Source organism: Octopus bimaculoides, chromosome 24 (genome assembly GCF_046866305.1).
Source record: "Octopus bimaculoides isolate indiv1 chromosome 24, ASM4686630v1, whole genome shotgun sequence".
In the NCBI taxonomy this organism is placed as follows: Eukaryota; Metazoa; Mollusca; class Cephalopoda; order Octopoda; family Octopodidae; genus Octopus; species Octopus bimaculoides.
The window spans coordinates 28,010,241-28,030,875 of NC_142951.1; the positions used below are offsets into that span (position 1 = coordinate 28,010,241).

General features: G+C 38.3%; 1 protein-coding gene across 6 annotated transcripts in view; it reads left to right on the plus strand.

The window, feature by feature from the left end:
* Positions 1-5,830: 5,830 nt before the first annotated feature.
* LOC106882219 (splicing factor 1) overlaps positions 5,831-20,635 on the plus strand; it is a 55,980-nt gene continuing 41,175 nt past the window's right edge. For 2 of the 6 annotated variants that reach the window (XM_089340963.1, XM_089340966.1), the window contains exon 1: positions 8,255-8,598. In XM_089340963.1, coding sequence (XP_089197089.1) covers positions 8,559-8,598 — 40 coding nt within the window. In that variant the 5' untranslated portion in view covers positions 8,255-8,558. Of the gene's footprint in view, positions 5,995-7,880; positions 8,032-8,254; positions 8,599-20,635 lie in introns of those variants that run through there. The other 4 variants (XM_089340964.1, XM_089340967.1, XM_089340968.1 and 1 more) reach the window with 4 other exon arrangements.

The following is a 20,635-nucleotide window of genomic DNA, read 5'->3' on the forward strand; positions in this document are numbered from 1 at the left end:
AACCTTAACTAATTCTCTTTGACCTTAATTTGCATTTTCTTCTCTTTAACTACCTTATCAAATCTTATGTTTTTCTGATAAGATCAGTTACACTGATAAATCTCATAACCATTCATTTCTTTAACAGGTTCAGACTTCTGTTAGCACTTTACATCTATTCCTATGTCCTACTAACCTTTTAGTATATCAGTTTTTCAACCATCTCACCACTTCACTACACCACTACCCTTAACCTCTTTCTATACTATTGCTACTCTCTTGTAACATTAACAACTCTCTACATGGTTGACATTTTCCTCTGATACCCCTACCCTCATAGCTGGTACCTACCATATTACTGGAATGTAACTGTTATTGATTTAACCCATTTTTTTTTTTTTTGCTTTTCACAGGGAATGGGCTATATTATTTCAAACAAACATGCTGTTTATTCTATAATTTTGTTATCGTTTTATTGGTTTTAGTTGTTGTAGTTGGTGGTGGGGGCCATGACAGGATATTGTTTCCCTTTTGAAAGTTTTAGTCAATTATACATGTTTTTGTCTGGTACATATTTTATGAATCTGTATTTGTTGAACCCCTACGCTTTGAAGTGATATGAAGGGACATAACACAAACAACACTGGTTTTCAATACAATCTCTCTCTCTCTCTCACTCACACACACACACAAATACATATAACTGTATACATACATACACAGACACACCATCATCATTGTCATCATCAGGCGGCACGTACTCCAGCTATGCTAGTGCTCACCACTCTCAATAGAGAAGAAGGAGTGGTCAAAACACAGACAAGTCATATTGGAACCACTAACATTTCCTGCTGAAATGGTCTATCCATCATGTTTAAATTCATTAACGATATATTAATTATGTATTTCTATGGCTGATGTTTATATTTTAACCATTGAATCAGCTTTAGAAGTTTGAATGAAATTATAAAACATACGTGAAATTTTAATTTTTTCACTCGAGTAATAGTTGATCTCATGTAAAAGTCGACCCCTATTTTTGGCGCCAAAATTGTGAATTTTCCATAGACTCTGTATAAAAGTTGACCCTAGTATTTCATGAACAACAGGACAACATTTAAGGGTCAAGGTACTGTATTATGCTGTACGTAGAAATAACATTGTTACAAAATTGTATGGCTACCTTACTGCAGTCAGCTCTATAGGTGGATTGCTTGGTGCTTATAGTAAAAGACCATTTAATAGCGAGCACTACACATTTGTTGATGGGTGCCACATCACCATTATTACAATAAACACAAACATAAAATGCTCATTTTTTTACATGGTGAGAAACACGTTTCACAGACAGCATTATTGATGAACAACAGCAAACACCATTGTATGAATTCGTACAGAGGCATGACTTCGGTAAGCCTAAAAACATTTAGTTAATCACTAGATTAGTGGAGGCGCAATGGCCCAGTGGTTAGAGCAGCGGACTCGCAGTCATAGGATTGCGGTTTTGATTCCAAGACTGGGCGTTGTGAGTGTTTATTGAGCGAAAACATCTAAAAGCTCCACGAGGCTCCAGCAGGGGATGGTGGTGAACCCTGCTGTACTCTTTCACCACAACTTTCTCTCACTCTTACTTCCTGCTTCTGTTGTGCCTGTAATTCAAAGGGTCAGCCTTGTCATACTGTGTCACGCTGAATATCCCCGAGAACTATATTAAGGGTACACGTGTCTGTGGAGTGCTCAGCCACTTGCACGTTAATTTCACGAGCAGGCTGTTCCGTTGATCGGATCAACTGGAACCCTCGATGTTGTAAGTGACGGAGTGTCAACAACAATCACTAGATCAGTGGTTCCCAAACTTTTTTTTGCCGTGGAATCCTTTGGCATTATTTTGAAAAATGTGGAACCCCTGATAACTTTCAGGGAACCCTGAGGCTTTGCAGAAGACACTTTGGGAATCCCTGCTGCTGATTAACAACTTTACACCATATTATGGACATTTACTGGTAACTGCACATGATATCCAGCAACTTTCTTTTAAAAGAGAAAGTGTGAATATTAATAAGGACCATGTGAAAATTAAAATTCATTCAAGAGCCCCAACGTGCATTCCAGATTTGAAGAATATTTGTCAAGAAGAATGGGAAAAAATTCCTAAAGAAACATGTGAGTCATTGATTAAGAACTACAAGAAGAGAACTGAATAATGGTTATGCTACGAAGTATTAAATCAGAATTATCAGTTATTTATGTTCTGTACGAATACTTTTTTCACCCCTAAATATTTATAATTGCATATGAATTCATTAGTTACTATAATTTATTAGTTTCTTTTGCATATTCTTAGTTTATGCATGTGTATGCAAATATAGTATTGGTATATCCCATTTATGTTCATTAAAAATTAAATAAATAAAGAATTTTGACATGTACGAATATCTATTTACCCCCACTGTATGTATGTATGTATGTATATATATATTCTGGACAAGTGGAACTGCCTACTTATTGAATTACAGAAATAGGGCTTAAGTATTCTGCAGACACTTATACCCTAAATGCTGTCATAATGTGACACCAAGTGTGACAATTCCACTCTTGAATTCAGCTGCTGCCCATCTGATGGCTTACATACAATAAAGAAAAGAAAAGGCTAACAAAATATATATATCACTGGTTGTTGTTGTTGTTGTTTGCCCTCCGGTCATCTCTTATCAAGCAGGCCCGTGATCAAAATCCTTCCGAGCATGATCAAACCATCTGTTTCTTTATCAAATGCTACGTTGTCTAATGTGTCTTTCTTTATCTAATCTTTGTGACACCAACCCACCCAAGACCACCTCTACTTCTATGATACAAACTTCGTGTTTAAAGTGATCTAAATTAAAACCTTTTGAAATTTCATGTTCATTTATGTTCCAAACACCAAGTTAATAATGACAGTTATACGACAACTTTAACATGAAATAACTTATTAAGAACTAATTTTTGTTAAGAAGGCTAAGAGAAAAAGATGTTTTATATGACACATTCTACCAGTATCCCAAGTTTGAAAGTGTTTCGTTAAGAAAACAAGTGTTGCCCGTCAAACCAAAAAGATCCCTAAATTCTTCATCATTTTCAAAATTAATTGAAACAAAGGTAGTGTTTTTTAAATAGAAATACGGTAACAAAAGGGTCAAAAACCCTTTTGTATTCACATTCGTCATATTTGGTCCTAATATTCTCCCTGTTTTATGTTCATGCTGAACGTCTTCCATGGTAATTAACAACCAATTATCAAAGCTTTTAATGTGCGAGAAGAGACCCTGTGAGACCATCTGCTGTCTCACAGAATCAGTCAGAGCAAACAAGACCGAGCGCTCTGAGAAGTAAAACAATAGTAATCCTTTCTACTGGAGGTACGAGGCCTCAAATTTTGTGGGAGGGAACTAGTCGATAATATTGACCCCACTGTTTCACTGGCACTTAATTTATCGACCCCGAAAACATAAAAGGCAAAGTCGACATCAGCGGAACTTGAACTCAGAACGTAACGACAGACGAAATACCTATTTCTTTACTGCCCACAAGGGGCTATACACAGAGGGGACAAACAAAGACAGACATACGGATTAAGTCGAAATATATCGACCCCTGTGCGTAACTGGTACTTATTTAATCGACCCCGAAAGGATGAAAGGCAAAGTCGACCTCGGCGGAATTTGAACTCAGAACGTAACGGCAGACGAAATACCGCTAAGCATTTCGCCCGGTGTGTTAACGGGCGCCATCCTTCCCACTCTGACTAAGAAATGATCACATTACGCAGTGTCTTTTTTTTTTTGCTAAAACGGTATGGTGCAATTTGAGGCAGATTTGGCTGTTATTTCGAGCAACTTGTCGTAAATACCAGTTATAAGCTGAGTTCGATAAATTAATCGATAACGATCCTCCTTTCTCCCGTCCAGCAGTTTGTACTTGTGTCTGGGAAATAGAAATCAATATTCCTTAGACAATGCGTTGTTTGTGAATGCACACTTGCCATTCTTACCTCAGATACAAGTCGACACAGCACCTTTGCTAATTAACATATATGTAAGCGGGACGTCGAGAGAGGGAGGGAGGGAGAGAGGTTTTATGTTGTCTACCGAGCAACATAAAGCCCCCTCTCTCCCTTCCTCCATAAACACAGCAGCCAAATCACCTTTAAAATACAGCCGACTGTCTTAAAAAAAGAAAAAAAAAAAAATCCCGAGTCAAGGAGGTCTTTATGTGGTCGCTCAATCTGCTAAAAATAGCAGCCAAATCTCTCTTAAATTGCATCTTACTGTTTTAAAAGAAAGGACATGTAAAATGTACTTTTGGGTTCCGTCTCTGTACGTTGGAAAAGGGGAGAAGAATTACGACTGGAATGCTTTTGGTCATAGATCTGCCCGATCAGGGCTGTTCTCATTGATAAAGGAGATAGGTATGTTTATATTCGGTAATGAAGTGTAGTAGTTATAGATACGGTTGGAACGCTTTTTGTTTGGAGGTTTATTCACTCAGAAGCTAAATAAAAATGGGCATTGACAAACCAACAAAGGAGCCTCTACGTGTTCGACTTGCTGGAAATAGCAGCTAAATCCTCGTCAAATTATACGCATTCATTAAAAAAAAAAGGGGGCACAAATTAGATAATGTAGTCTTAGATACATCCCCGTCAACAAAAAGGCGACATGGCCTCAGTAAGAACACCTATTGTTGGTTTTTCAATCAGGGTGGACCTGGAGCTAAACGAAACAAAAAAATCTATCTATCTATCTATGTCTGTCTGTCTGTAAAAAAAGACATGAAATTGCGTGTGGGGATGTTTATTTGTTCATGTTCAGAACAACAATAGTAGTTAAATAAATAGATTTATCAACATGTTTTGAGTGGGTCTACATGCGTGAATGATGCGTGTTCAGACAAATAAAGAAAGCATCCACTTGTAATCAAAATCTATATCGGTCACCCTTATAGTAATAATCGCACCTTAAGAGAGAGAGTGGTAACGAAGAGAAAAAAGGAGAAAGAGAGAGAGAGAGAGAGAGAGAGAGAGAGAGAAAGAAAGAAAGAGATAAATGCACACGCACACATTTGTGTGTGTATATATATGTACATGTGTGTGCTTAACTTCTGCTGCTTATTAATTAAAAATATATATAAACTCATATTTTGAGTTCTTTTTTTTTCCTGTTTGCATTTTGCATCACCAAACCTACAATATATATATATATATATATATATATATATATATATATATATATATATATATATATATATATATATATATATATATATATATATATCTAGAGAGAGAGAGAGAGAGAGAGTATATATATATATATATTATATAATATACATTATAATGTACATAATATAACAATTATACATAGATAGATAAATAGGCAGGTACAGAGAGAGAGAGAGACACACACACACACACACAGAGACAAGACGGAGAGAGAGCGAATGAGAGAGAAAAAGAGATGAGGCTGGATGGGAGTCTACTTGTAATAAATATGTTGGCCATGCTCTGTCAGAAGCTAAGCCGACGCAGAAACCAAAATAATTGTTCACTTATGTTACGTACCCTGTAACCCGCATATGCCAATAATTAATGTCCAAAATCGTTTCTTCTCCCTCTCCCTTACTCCTCAGCCAAATCTTGTCATAATCAAATTTTCAGTCGGTTTCAGTTCATTTGTTAACAACAGTTGTTAGATAAGGTCAAATTCAATCGAATGGTTGATGTTCGATTAGATAGATAGAGAGAGAGAGAAAGTACAGTGTCAGGTATGGAGAAAGAGAGACGTTATGAAATGACGGTGTCAAGAAAGAGATAAACATAGGTAAAAAGAAATAGAATTGAGAGAGAGAGAGGGGAAACAAAGTGACAGAGAAAAAATAGAGAGATAGGAAATAACGAGAAAATTTTGAGCAAGAGATCGAAGGAGAGAAAGATAAAAGTTAGAGAGAAGAACAGCCCGTCTGAGATGAAAAAGAGATGAGGTGAGAACATTCACATTACAATAGGGGACCGTTATACAAAAGATGAGGCATAGATGAGACAGAGAGAGAGAGAGAGAGAGAGGGAGAAACAGAGAGAGAGTGATAAAAAATGTGTGTCAAAATCTTTGAAAAGTGCCCGCTTATGGATTTTATCTGTATCTCGTTTCTTGGACTGAAAGCTCCGTGTCAGATAGCGGCGTGTGCTGATAGCCCTGTCTGACTCTCGCTCTACGAACCCCGGTTTGCTTTTGTCCTCCACATTCTTCCACCTTATATACATCAACGACCCACTTGCCGCTTTCTGTAATAACGCCCTCTCATATGTAGATCATACCACCATTTATTCCTTCTTCACCTTCCATACCCAAGCAACCTAGATACTTCACACTACGTCAACATTGATTCCCTGAACAGGCCTTGAAAACAACCTTCCATAGGCTGGGGGTTGCAGGTCACGCTAATCATGTCTCCTTCAATAGCAGACACAATAACCGCATATATCAAGAAAACATCGCAGAGCACGTCTCCTAGCGAACGCACATCCTCATCATAGCAAAAGCAGCCCCGCCAATACTAGCCTTTTTTCCCCTTCAAATACTTAGCCCTCAACACTATTAACTATTTAGAAAGCCCATGTGAAACCAACAACAGAGTTTTTCTCCCACATCTGAGACAGTGCTGCTGCTACACACAGACAGACTAGACATCTAGAGAAAGGCCATTTAACTAATTGGTGTTAAGTCGCAGAGAAACACACTCCGGCATCTGGCTTGCAGACATTCTGTCTTTTATACTACAGTGGCCTCTGAGTTAGCTAGTTTCTTACTACCCAGGGTTCTTGTGCGCTTGTCTCTTATACTAAGTCCCCGTCCCACGGTCTGCCCTATCCACCTCATTTAGTTATTCCTTCTCAGAACGCCGGTTCTCTTGGATTTACCCGCCTGCAGTCGTCGACCTGCATGGCATCAATCTCATTTGTCTCAGAAAGTTTATGATGGCCATAGGCATAGACCCTCCCACCATACCAAACAAAATAAGTAAACATCCATGTAAGTATGTAAAAAGTGGGAAATATTGGAAAGCAAAAGAATGTAGGAGAGAAAGAGAGTAGATTTCTATGGAGACACTTCAAAAATTCTTGGTAACAGATAACCTCACTTGATAGCCTAAAAAAAATCATTTTTCTGAATGTTAAAGTGGTGCATCGAAATAAAATAAATCGATAAAAAAAAGTAATCATTATTTTCGCCATAGAAACAACCATCATGCAGTAAAAGTTGTATTTTAAAATGATAATTGCTTATCACTTTTCGCCTTTTTTTGCAAAAAGGAAAAAAAATAAAATGAAGTTAGTCGGTTTTTAGGTTGTAGCTATACCAAGGAACATGTCTTCGGTAGCACCGGTATCCACCTAATTTTAGGAGAAAACAATCACAGCTTGACTGAGTTGCCAAATCGAGGTCGCATTATATTGTAAAGCGCTTATTATACTGTTTACACGCCAGTTTTGTTTTCTTGTGTTGCCATTATTTGACCTCACTGCAACTGATCACTCATTGCAAATATTACCTATTAGAAAAATAGGATCTGGAACGCTATGAAAGGAAACGGTCTACATTGCACCGGTACGCACCTAATTTGAAGGAGTTCAAGAGAGAAAGGGAGGGAGGAGGGGGAGAGAATAAGAAAATGATACAAAGAAAAAAGAGGGGAAGAACAGAGTAGAAACGAAATAAAGAGGAGAAAGAGTAGAAAAGAACTAAGCAGAGAGAAAGGGGAAGAGAAATAAGTAAGAGTGAAACGAGAGGGAGAGAGAAAAGTAGAGGTAAGATAGATAGATAGATAGATAGGGAGAAGGGGGGGAATAGAGAAAAAAGAGAAGGCATGATTCAAAGAGAGAGAAAGGGGAGGAAGACAGAAAATAAGGAGGCAAGATACAGAGATAGAGAGACAGACAGAAAAAAGAGAGAACAGCAAAAAAAAAAAGAGGAAGACAAATAAGGAAGAGTGAAACGAGAGGGAGAGAGAAAAGTAGAGGTAAGATAGACAGACAAGGAGAAGGGGGAGGAATAGAGAAAAAGAGAAGGCATGATTCAAAGAGAGAGAGAGTGAGAGAAAGGGGAGGAACACTGAAAATAAGGAGGCAAGATTCAGAGAGAGAGAGAGAGAGAGACAGACAGACAGAAAAAATAGAGAAAGGGGAGGAACAGCAAAATAAAAAGAGGAAGTGAGATTCGGCGAGAGAGAAAGAGAGTGAGGTGTATGAAAACGAGGTCGCGCTCTTGCAAACGCCATTTTCATAGTTGTTTCTTTCACCATTCAACCAACTTGTTTTTGTTTCATTTGATATTAAATTCGTGATGAAGATCCGTTGGCAGTGAGCTTCCTATTTCATACTTGCAATAAGCCGGTGGCTTTATTATTTTGCTTCGTAATTAATCTGACAGTACATTGTTTTTTAAACGGAGAATACCTTTCCTATTTACTACAATTTTTTTTCTACCGATTGTAGCACAATCTCTTAAAAGACATTCTATCTTTATACAACACTTAAGAAGCTCAAAATGCTTTCAGCTACTGGAACCAAGCGACACATGGAATTTGGTAAGTGTTTTCTCTTCCCACTACTATTGTTTTAAATAAAAAAAACCCAAAAAACTTTGTATACTCAGTTAAATACACACGTATACATGCCCTGTTGTCTTCCAGTACACACATGCATGTTTGTGTCTATGTCTGTCTGTATGTATATTTCATCTTTGAATTTGTCTCAGTCTAAATCGACTTGTTTCAGATTTCAACACACGATAAAAATATGCAGAGTTTAATTTTATTTTTCCAATTTAAAACTTCGATAATTGCAACACGCGCGCACACATGCATGTATACATAAACAATGCGGTTATGGAATATATAGGCTATAGAAGTTATTTTCTGTTATATAATTGGTGTGTGTGTTTATATATATATATATATATATATATGTAGTATCTATATAAAACGTGTGTCTAATATATATGTATCATACATATGCATAATATATGTATAATGTATATTTATTTATGTACGTATGTATACCGTAGGTAGATAGATAGAATCTTCGTCGTTCGATTTAGTTTGATGAATTTGATTACCTGCTCCGGAGTTAATATCGAAGCGGCTGAGCATTCTGCAGACACGTGTACCCTTAACATTAACCAAGATGAATAACATGTACACAAGGTATACGTTGCCCCAAAGTTATCTCAGATATCATTTACCCAAGTTGCTTCGCAATGGACCTTCAGGTTGCAAAGCGAACCTACATAAAGCATCTACGTAGTATATATATGCATATATAATGTTTTTTTTCGTGTCTCTTTTCCATTGTGGCACGAGTTGGGTGGTTAGATAGGATCCAGTGGATTGCAGGACCACGTCGAGCTCCAACGTTTCAGTTTTTGCATGGTTTCTATGGCTGGATGCCCTTCCTAACGCCAATCATTTTACAATGTGTACCGATGGCTTTTTTACCCCCCGTGGCATCAGCACCAGTGAGGTTACTTTGTAAGTTGCAAGAGGTAAAAAGCCTCCTTGAAAAGGGGGAATAGCGATCGTTTTATGCGAGAAGTAGAGAGGTTAATATATGATGTGAGGAGCAGAGACAGGTTTGTCGAGGAGATTCCTGGCTACTTTGCATTTTATTTGGGTGGGTGAAGATGATTGGTGTGGTGCTGCAGAGAGATTAATGAGGTGGCAGTATGTATCAGAACGTACATTCGAGGCAACATGGCCTAGAAGGTGAATAGAAGAGTGCATGGAGACAGGGTACTCTGCAAGGGTTGGAAGAACGAGGGGAGGGTGATGTGAAGATGGTCAGATCTATAGACGAAGTGAATGATAGTGGAGGTGGTGATCGATGGGGATTATGAGTGGGAGGATGAGTAGATGTCTATTGGGTGTAGATCAGAGAGGAGGGAGTGGTGACTGGCAATACAGAAATGGTATCATGAAATGATTCCCGTAGTAACAGGTGCTAATTTTATGACGTACAGCAACAGAATTCTAGAGTAGATAGAAGAGTGATATCGAGAGATGAGGGGTAGGGTTGAAGCTTGGAAGAGTGGTGGTGGGGGAGAGTGAGAGATGGCTAAAACAAGGGCAGGGGTGAACAGTGGGAGGAGGGAATTTGGTAATAGATAGGGGTGACAATGGATTTAGGAGAGGGAACTCATTTACCTGGGTGGAGGGAGAAGAAAAATGCACACAACTGAGGTAATGGAAGTGAGAGTATGCATATGACAGGGTCTCTCACCCAGTGTTCTTGTCAAATCTACAATATATGTGTAGCTAAAGCCCCCCCCCCCCACCAATACAGCATCATTGGGTCAAATGGAATTTGTTGAGGCAGATATTCTGCTGTCAGATGCTCTCTCTCTCTCTTGTCAAGCCTCGCGGTTTCCAAGCAAGGTAATATTTCTCCATGGCTGAACAGGTTTTCACAGAATATTGCCAACAAACAACACCACTAGTATGATGGTGACACTCGTTTACAACTATTGCACGATGTAAAAACATGGAAGCACACATACACACATTTATATGGACAAACTCCTTTCACTTTCTTGCTACCAAATCCATCCACAAGACTTTGATTGGCCCAGGGACTATAATAGTAGATGACAGTTTCTTAAAGTGCTGTGCAATGAGACAGAACATGAAACATGGTTGGAAAATAAGCTTTTCAACTCCTGATGAAGACCTGTATATATTTGTATGTATGTTTGTGTGTGTGTGTACATGCACTTAGCAGTGTTTGCCGTCATCTGAGCACATTGTGCTTTTGAATCCTTGTTGAAATGTGATCCCTTTCTTGAAAAACAGATAGGGGTTAGTCATCCACCTATAAAACAATACCTCAAATGACATTTGGCCAGTCCATGCAAGCATGGAAAAACGAATGTAAAATGAACAAATATATATCTTTATTTATATATATATATATATATATATATATATATATATATATAAAAGCACCCACTACACTCTCGGAGTGGTTGGCGTTAGGAAGGGCATCCAGCTGTAGAAAATCTGCCAAATTAGATTGGAGCCTGGTGTAGCCATCCGGTTGCACCAGTCCTCAGTCAAATCGTCCAACCCATGCTAGCATGGAAAGCGGACGTTAAACGATGATGATGATGATGATGATATAAATTCTATTACATATATCTGTAGGGTGGGTGACCCCCTTTGGCCATGACTGACCATGGGATTGCACCTAGAAAGTTACTCTGAGGCACAAGTCTGGGCAAGGTTGTTTATGGAAGACCAGCAGTCGCCCATGCATACCACCCTCCCCTCTTCACGCCACCGATGTTATCCAAGGGAAAGGCAAAGGCCAATACAACTTGGCACCAATGACGTCGCAACTCATTTCTACAGCTGAGTGAACTGGAGCAACGTGAAATAAAGCGTCTTGCTCAAGAACACAGCACGGAGCCCATTCCATGAACCAGACTCACAACCTCACGATTGTAAGCTCGATGCTCTAACCACTGAGCCATCCACCTTCACTATAATATATATATATATATAATTTGTATGCATATATCATTTGTATATATTATTTCCTTATATTCTTTTACTTGTTTGTCATTAGACTGTGGCCATGCTGGGGCACCACCTTGAAGAATTTTAGTTGAATAAATCAACCCCAGCACTTTTTACTTTTTTAAGCCTGGTACTATATCGATCTCTTTAGCTGAACTGCTAAGTTACAGGGATATAAACACACCAACACCTGTTCACAAGCAGTGGTGGGGAACAGACACACAGATATACACGATGGGCTTTTTTTAGTTTCTGGTCACCAAATCCACTCGCAAGGCTTCAGCTGAGGCTATAGTAGAAGACATTTGCCCAAGGTGCCATGCAGTGGGATTGAACCTGGAACTGTGCGGTTGGGAAGCAAGCTTCTTACCACACAACTACTGTGCCTTAATAATATAATATAATCTTGACACATTTTTTCCCTTCATCCCTTTCTGTCGAAGAGTGTAGGCTTGAAATATCAAAGACTTTTCCATTCTTCCTGACCATCAAACTAATACACCTGCTTGTTCCCTCACCTGTCTTTTGTTTTCTCTACATTTGGACCATATATATATATATATATATATATATATATATATATATATATATATATATATATATATGAAACAACTTCTATCTCATTCCAGGGCGAAAAACTAGAGGTAGTCGATAGCTTCCGCTATCTGGGCGACCAAGTTAGTAGTGGGGGTGGGTGCGCTGAAAGTGTAGCTGCTAGAATAAGAATAGCCTGGGCAAAGTTTAGAGAGCTCTTACCCCTGCTGGCGACAAAGGGACTCTCACTCAGAGTAAAAGGCAGACTGTATGACGCATGCGTACGAACAGCCATGCTACATGGCAGTGAAACATGGGCTGTAACTGCTGAGGACATACGTAAGCTCGCAAGGAATGAAGCCAGTATGCTCCGTTGGATGTGTAATGTCAATGTGAATACCCGTCAGAGTGTAAGTATCTTGAGAGAAAAGCTGAACATTAGAAGCATCAGTTGTGGTGTGCAAGAGAGACGATTGCGCTGGTATGGACATGTGGTGAGAATGGATGAGGATAGCTGCGTGAAAAAGTGCTACACCCTAACAGTTGAGGGAGCCCATGGAAGAGGTAGGCCCAGGAAGACCTGGGCTGAGGTGGTGAGGCAAGACCTTCGTACATTGGGCCTCACCGAGGTGATGACTACTGACCGAGACCTTTGGAAATGTGCTGTGCGTGAGAAGACCCGGCAAGCCAAGTAAGATCGTTGCCAGTGCCCCTGGACTGGCTCTTGTGCGGGTGGCACATGAGATGCACCATTTTGAGCGTGGCCGTTGCCAGTACCGCCTGACTGGCTCCCGTAGGATTTTCGAGTGAGATCGTTGCCAGTGCCCCTGGACTGGCTTGTGCGGGTGGCACATAAAAGACACCATTTCGAGCGTGGCCGTTTCGTGCGGGTGACACGTAAAAGCACCCACTACACTCTCTGAGTGGTTGGCGTTAGGAAGGGCATCCAGCTGTAGAAACTCTGCCAAATTAGATTGGAGCCTAGTGTTGCCATCCGGTTTCACCAGTCCTCAGTCAAATCGTCCAACCCATGCTAGCATGGAAAGCGGACGTTAAACGATGATGATGATAATAGATAGATAGATAGGTATATAATATAAAGATCATATGTTATATATATAATGTAGGTGCAGGTGTGGCTGTGTGGTAAGTAGCTTGCTTACCAACCACATGGTTCCGGGTTCAGTCCCACTGCATGGCAATTTAGGCAAGTGTCTTCTACTATAGCCTCAGGCTGACCAAAGCCATATGAGTGGATTTGGTAGATGGAAACTGACAGAAGCTCGTCATGTGTGTGTGTCTGTGTTTGTCACCCCACCATCGATTGACAGCCGATGATGGTGTGTGTACGTCCTCATAACTTAGTGGTTTGGCAAAAGAGATTGATAGGATAAGTACTAGGCTTATAGTGTAATTATGCTTCAGCTAATGACAATTCACTGTACAACATTGTGCATAGTCCATAGTAAACATGTATTTAAATAATAACAGTAGATACACACACACAAAACATATGTTTATCAACATTACAGTGCCCACTTTTTCAAGCTTGCATGGATCAGACAGTATTCATTGAGGCACATTTTCTACGGCCAAGTACCCTTCTTGTAGCCAATTGTTACTACTTTGATGGTATGGAAGATTGGAAACAAGAGGCACAACTTGTTTGATAGTGACACAACTATCATGTGATATACACACGATCTATAGTAGTGACGGCATAGTATTGATCAGGGTTGCAATGGTAGAGTAGGTACTAATGGTTGAAAAGTTTAGGTGGTAAAACCTACATAAATTTGATCAGTTTATAAGAAAGTTATTGTTCTGAACAAACTGCAATTTACAGGCAAATACAAAAAAAATCTTTATAAAAGGATAAAACTGGAACAGTCATATTCATAATAAGAAAAAAAATGCTGTCTTGTCTTGCAGGTTCTTGCTGACCTCAATGGTACTGGTACCACATAATCACCCAGTACATTCTGTGAAGGAGATGGCATTAGGAAGGCCATCCATCTGTAGAAACCATGCTAAAGCAAACATAGAACCTGGCACAAGTTCTGTATATCATCATTTAACATCCATCATCCATACTGGCATAAGTTGCATGGATTGAAAGGATCTGATGGTTCTGAGGACTGCACCATGTTTCAATGTCTGCTTTGGCGTTGTTTCTTCAGCTGGATGCCCTTCTTGATGCCCACCACCTTGTACAGTGTACTTACTGGGTGCTTTATTGCACGACACCAGCATTAATGACACTGGCATGTGGTTGTGAGACTAAGATCCCTTTTGACTGAGTGGGCCGAAGGTAGAAAGGGAGATGTGGCTTTATGCTAGGATATCAGGAGTTCGGGTATGAAAGAAGGGGCCCAGAACAGAACTGGTTTCTTGCTGTAGAGGAGCTACGTGGCTGCTCACATAGAAGAGTAGTTGGGAGCAACTGAGGTCAAGGTGGAAAGAGATAAAAACAGTGTTGATGGAAGTCAATGGGGGACCCTCAAGGTACTGGGGCCAGAAGAACAGGGTATGTAACTGGATAGAAGTGAAGAGTAGTTAGAGCTAGGGAATTGCTGAGGGGTGAAATATAATGAATGAGAAGCAAAGCTTGTGGGATGGCTGGTGATATATATATGCATTGGAAGCAAGAGAAGTAAGAGTAATGATGACTTGAATTTAGGTAGCATATATATATATTGTAATGTGAATACCCGTCAGAGTGTAAGTATCTTGAGAGAAAAGCTGAACATTAGAAGCATCAGTTGTGGCGTGCAAGAGAGACGATTGCGCTGGTATGGACATGTGGTGAGAATGGATGAGGATAGCTGCGTGAAAAAGTGCCACACCCTAACAGTTGAGGGAACCCGTGGAAGAGGTAGGCCCAGGAAGACCTGGGCTGAGGTGGTGAGGCAAGACCTTTGTACATTGGGCCTCACCGAGGCGATGACTACTGACCGAGACCTTTGGAAATGTGCTGTGCGTGAGAAGACCCGGCAAGCCAAGTAAGATCGTTGCCAGTGCCCCTGGACTGGTTCTTGTGCGGGTGGCACATGAGATGCACCATTTTGAGCGTGGCCGTTGCCAGTACCGCCTGACTGGCTCCCGTAGGATTTTCGAGCGAGATCGTTGCCAGTGCCCCTGGACTGGCTTGTGCGGGTGGCACATAAAAGACACCATTTCGAGCGTGGCCGTTTTCGTGCGGGAGACACGTAAAAGCACCCACTACACTCTCTGAGTGGTTGGCGTTAGGAAGGGCATCCAGCTGTAGAAACTCTGCCAAATCAGACTGGAGCCTGGTGTTGCCATCCGGTTTCACCAGTCCTCAGTCAAATCGTCCAACCCATGCTAGCATGGAAAGCGGACGTTAAACGATGATGATGATGATGATGATGCAATATATTATAAATATGTTATACATGTAATACAGTAATTCCTTGCCATGTCGTGGTTCACCTATTGTGGTTTATTATTTATGCTAACATCGATTTCTCCGTACTGTTGCTTTGCATTTATAATAAAATAAATATATGCAAATTATAAAAATAATTTAAAAATATATACAGTACAGTACTGTTTCTACTTTGTGGGGTAGTTTTGGAACATAATATCTGCGATAGTCAGGGGATTACTGTATATATTTGATATATATATGTATATACACACACACATTCACATTCTAGGAGTTACTTGTTCAGAGAATCTGAGTGGAACTATTTAGAATAATTTTCACAATATCGTGTTTGTATATGTTTATTAAAAGAAGAGACATGCGTATACATTTATATATACATACATATATATTCATTTCTACATTTTCCTCCCTTTCATGCTGTTATTTTATTAGTTTGAATCTATGTATCTCTCTCTCTCTCTCTCATGGACTACACACACATACACACACACACACACAGACAGGGTAGCCCAATACAATTCCATACAAACATATTAAATGATAGCTTGAATTCTGGGCCACATACACACCCATGCACAAGATAATTATTACAAGATATTACAATTGTTTCAAGTTTACAACTTTTACTAAGTGGACTATGTTTCTAGATCCATGTTTTGTGATCATTAGTAAAAAGAAACCTACTGGAAAACTATATGCATTGTGTGTGTGTGTGTGTGTGTGTGTGTATGTTTTAGACTTCTGTGACTCTAAAAATACTGAAATATTTAGTTACAGCCTTTAATGTTTTAATTTCAAAGCTTTATCTTTCACCTTCCCTGTTGACACAAAGTACCGGTCAAGTGCTGAGACCAATAAGGCATTCTACTGCCTTGATCCTTTTGATACCAGCCTGTTTGAAATCGTCTTTGATCCCATGAGACAAACTTTTTGTTTTAAAATTATCTAAATTAAAATCTTGTATTGAAATTTCTTGTTAATTTATGTTCTAAATAGCAAAGTAATAATGGCTTGTTATTTTATTAACTTCTTCATTATTTTCAAAATCAATCAAAACAGTCAGTGCTTTTCAAAAGAAATATGGTAACAAAATGATTAAAAGAAAAATAATGTAGTACTAGATACATAGTCTGAATAAGATGCATTGGTCACAGTTGGAATGCTTTTGATCATAGATGTATACCATTTGAGCTGACCTTGGACTAACCAGATCAGCTCAAATGTTTTATAAAGCAGTTGTGCTCTTGGTGAAGGCATCTCTATCAGAAGTTATTGGTACATAAGATGTTTAAGCAACCCATCTGTAAAAATTGTCTTCTTGGACTGTCCTATGAACCCAGGTGTTCTAGCCATGTTTGACTATCTCTTACTTTTGTAATATCCAGAACTGCATTGTCCAATGTCTGAGGTAATTTAGTCCCAAGTTTGCCCTGACTGTACAGATCTCTTGTCAAAGGTGTTCTTGTTATTATTCCACATCTTGTTTTTGAGATTAGTGGTTTTAAAAACTGATTTGAAGAAGTTTTGTCCTCACCACCTTTAGCAGGTTGTGTAGGCATGTAGGAATGGATAGCTGATCCCTTGTTGCTTTTGACAGTTTATTAATATGACAGAAAATTCAGTGACATAGCCTGCTACAATCTCACCAGCCATATCAGTGAAGTAAAAGCAATTACTGTTGTATATCAAGCACAATAGACTCTCATATCATCTCAACATACATAAATAATGAACGAATTACAGCTGTGGAGATACTAAAGTTGTTATTTATGTCAGTGCTATTTAAGCAGATTCATGATCAAAGGTGTTTCAACCATTTTCAGTCTTTTTCTTTTCTAGACATTGTATAATGTATATTAACCTACATTATCCATTGTCTTTTTATTTATCACATTTTAAGATGGCAGTTGTGATGTTCGAGAGAGAGAGAGAGAGATGGCTCCCCTATTTCTTGTATATTGAATCCTTGCAGCCTTCTATTTTCATGTTATACATAGACATCAGTGTTGTGGTGAAGTTTTCAGGACAACTTGAGGGATGCATGCAAATATAGTGGATATACACATTTTATCAATATGTCCTTTTTTTTTAAAACAAAAGATTGAAGGGGTTTTATTTAAATAAAATTTGGCTGCTATTTCTAATAGTTTGAGTGACCAGGTAGTAGAAGTTCCTTTGCTTAATGGATAAGCAACTTCAAAGAAGTTTTGTTGTATTCAACATTTTAGTATTTGACCTCTCAGGGTGCCCATGTTACTATCATCACACCACAAAACTGTTCTATTTAGATGTTTACAATATTTAATTGGAACTCATTCCTTCCGTAACTACTTTATTAGTAACTTAATCTCCATTTCCCTTTGCTAATGACACTCCTCTTCTAATGTCTTCCTTGCTGTAACCCATTTACAAAACTGTGTCTGGCATTTTTTTTTTTTCTCAAGGTTTGATTTTCAATTTTTTTTCTTTCCATTCTAAAATTCAAAATTATCTTATTTGTTATATTAATATTTTACAGACACCTATGTTGTTGCTTATCTTTGATTATTTACATGCTGGTGGCATGTATAAGAATCACCATTCAAGTGTGGTTGATGCCAGTACCATCCTGACTGGCCCTTGTGCTAGTGGCACGTAAAAAGCACCCACTGTCGTTAGGAAGGACGTCCAGCTGTAGAAACCTTGCTAAATCAGATTGGAGCCTGGTGCAGCCTTCTGGCTTGCCAGTCCTCGGTCAAACTGTTCAACCCATGCCAGCATGGAAAGCAGACGTTGAATAACAATGATGATGATGATACACAATCACAGAATAATGCTTATTCTGCACAAATGTTTAGAAAAGCTTTTGAAATGCTTAATTTAATATGAGATCTACTTTCAAGATGTAGAAGATCTGGAAAAAAGACAATTTGTTTTTATTATATTTGTAATTTTCTTTTCAAATAATTGAATAAGATCTTAATTGTAAGAAAGTTTACATTTGAAATTGTTGATATATTTTTATTATAAGTTGCTGGCTTTGTTCAATTTTGTTGTTCATACTGTCTCTTTCTGGTCTAGTCATACTGGTTAGCCACACGTTGAGCATCCAGCTGTAAAAATATACAACAAAATCTATTATGCATTGTTAATAATGCGAAATATTGCCTTGCCTTCGACATTAAGAGGATTGCTGCGGCAGGAGAAGGGTCAATGCGAGCATCGTTGTCCTCTCTTGACAGCCATCAAATAATTCCACCACCATTTTTTTATCTTTAGCTTTATTACATATATTTAATAATGTAGTAGCAGGAGATGCATTAAAATATCAGACAGTTAGATGAACAATAGTCATTTGACCTTCTAGAAATAGCTTTGAAATCAAAGTGGAAGAAGAAAAGATATGCTGGCTTCTTGTGGAACACTTTTAATCAAATAGTCCTGCTTGATCAGCTGTTGAACTGCAGCCAAATAGTTTCAGATGATGATCTAAGAAGGGAGCCTGTACTTGTCTAGAATCTGCTAGAACCCCTTAAATCAGTAGTTCTCAACCCTTTTTTGCCTGTGGACCCCTTTGATTCCTGTTTTACTCAGGTGGGCCCTCATAACCATTCTTTGTTTAAAAAAAGTCTTTCTCTTTTTATAATTATTATGAGGAGTTGTTAAAATATTTTATGTATTATCGGAGTATAACCAATTTATTGCACATAAACTTTAACCACAAAATCTTTTACGAACCCCCAAGGATCATATAGACCCTGGTTGAGAACCATTGCCTTAAATTATGCCCTATTGTTTTGAAAGGATTTGAAAAGACTGGAAAATCATGACTGGAATACCATTGATTAAAGATTATTTCTCACTCTACAGGTTTCAATGGAGTTATAGTCTTTTTTTTTTTATTAAATGTTTCCCAAACTGATCTTTTTATTTGTTACAAGTAACCTGCTGAAATCTTATGTAAAAGTGCATAGACTGATAAATTGCTGGAGTTATTTTAACATCCAATCAGTTTTATTTCAAGTCCTAAATATTTATTTAGATATTTATAAACTGTAATTTGTGTTAAAATTATAGTGCATGCATATCATCCTTAACACTTGCTTCTACTAGCTTAATCTCCTAATCTTGTATAGTCTTATATACACTCCTTTCTTCTCGTGGGTGTAGTTAACTAAATTACTCAACAAAGCAGTTTTACTCTTATTTAAGCAATGAATTAAATCGAATCTTTAACTTTTTTTTTCTGTGTATATCAGAAATATCTACTCCAAATTTAATGCCGAAAGCAGTTTTTTTATACCAATCTATCTTTTGTTGAAGAATATCATGTTTGAGATTATTTTCTGTTGCAATTGTGAAGTTTATTGAGGCAATGTAACTTGCAGAAAATACCGGTTCAATTTTTTGGTAGATGTTTAACATCATTACTGGAATAACTATGAAATTTTGCAGTGAAAGGGTTAGATATAGCTACCAACCTTGGTGACCTGTTAAATACATAATATTTACCAAGTTAAGATTTGAATTTGGTTGAGTAGAATTTCATTTATTTATTTTCAGTTATGTTGATTTAGAATTTTAAATTTAAACTTTTGCTCCAATATTTCATATTCTTTTTACTACTGGTGCCATGTAAAAAGTACCCAGTAAACTCTGTGGAGTGGTTGGTGTTAAGAAGGGCATCCAGCCATAGAAACTAGACCACCTGTCAGGCTGTCCAGCCCATGCCAACATGAAAAACAGACTTTTAAATGTTGATAATGATTTGTTGTTTGATTGTGGCTATGTTGGAAAACTGTCTTCAGTGGAGTTAGTCCAATACATCAATCTCTTGGTACTTTGGTACTTGTTTTTTAATCTTGTAAGGAACAAAAGGCAACCTTTGGTGTAAAGGACAGAACTAAATACTGTTAAGATATTTTCATTTGACTCATATAGGCATCCATTGATGGGTAGACAATTTCCATTTGCAACGTTTCACTTGAAAGTCTTTTGAATGACCTGAAGCTATGGAAAACACTTGCCTGAACTTGTGAATACTGGGACTGAATTCAGATCCAAGTAGTGAAATAGCTTCTTAGCTACAAGACCATATATACTGTATGAGAATAGTTGCTTCTTGTT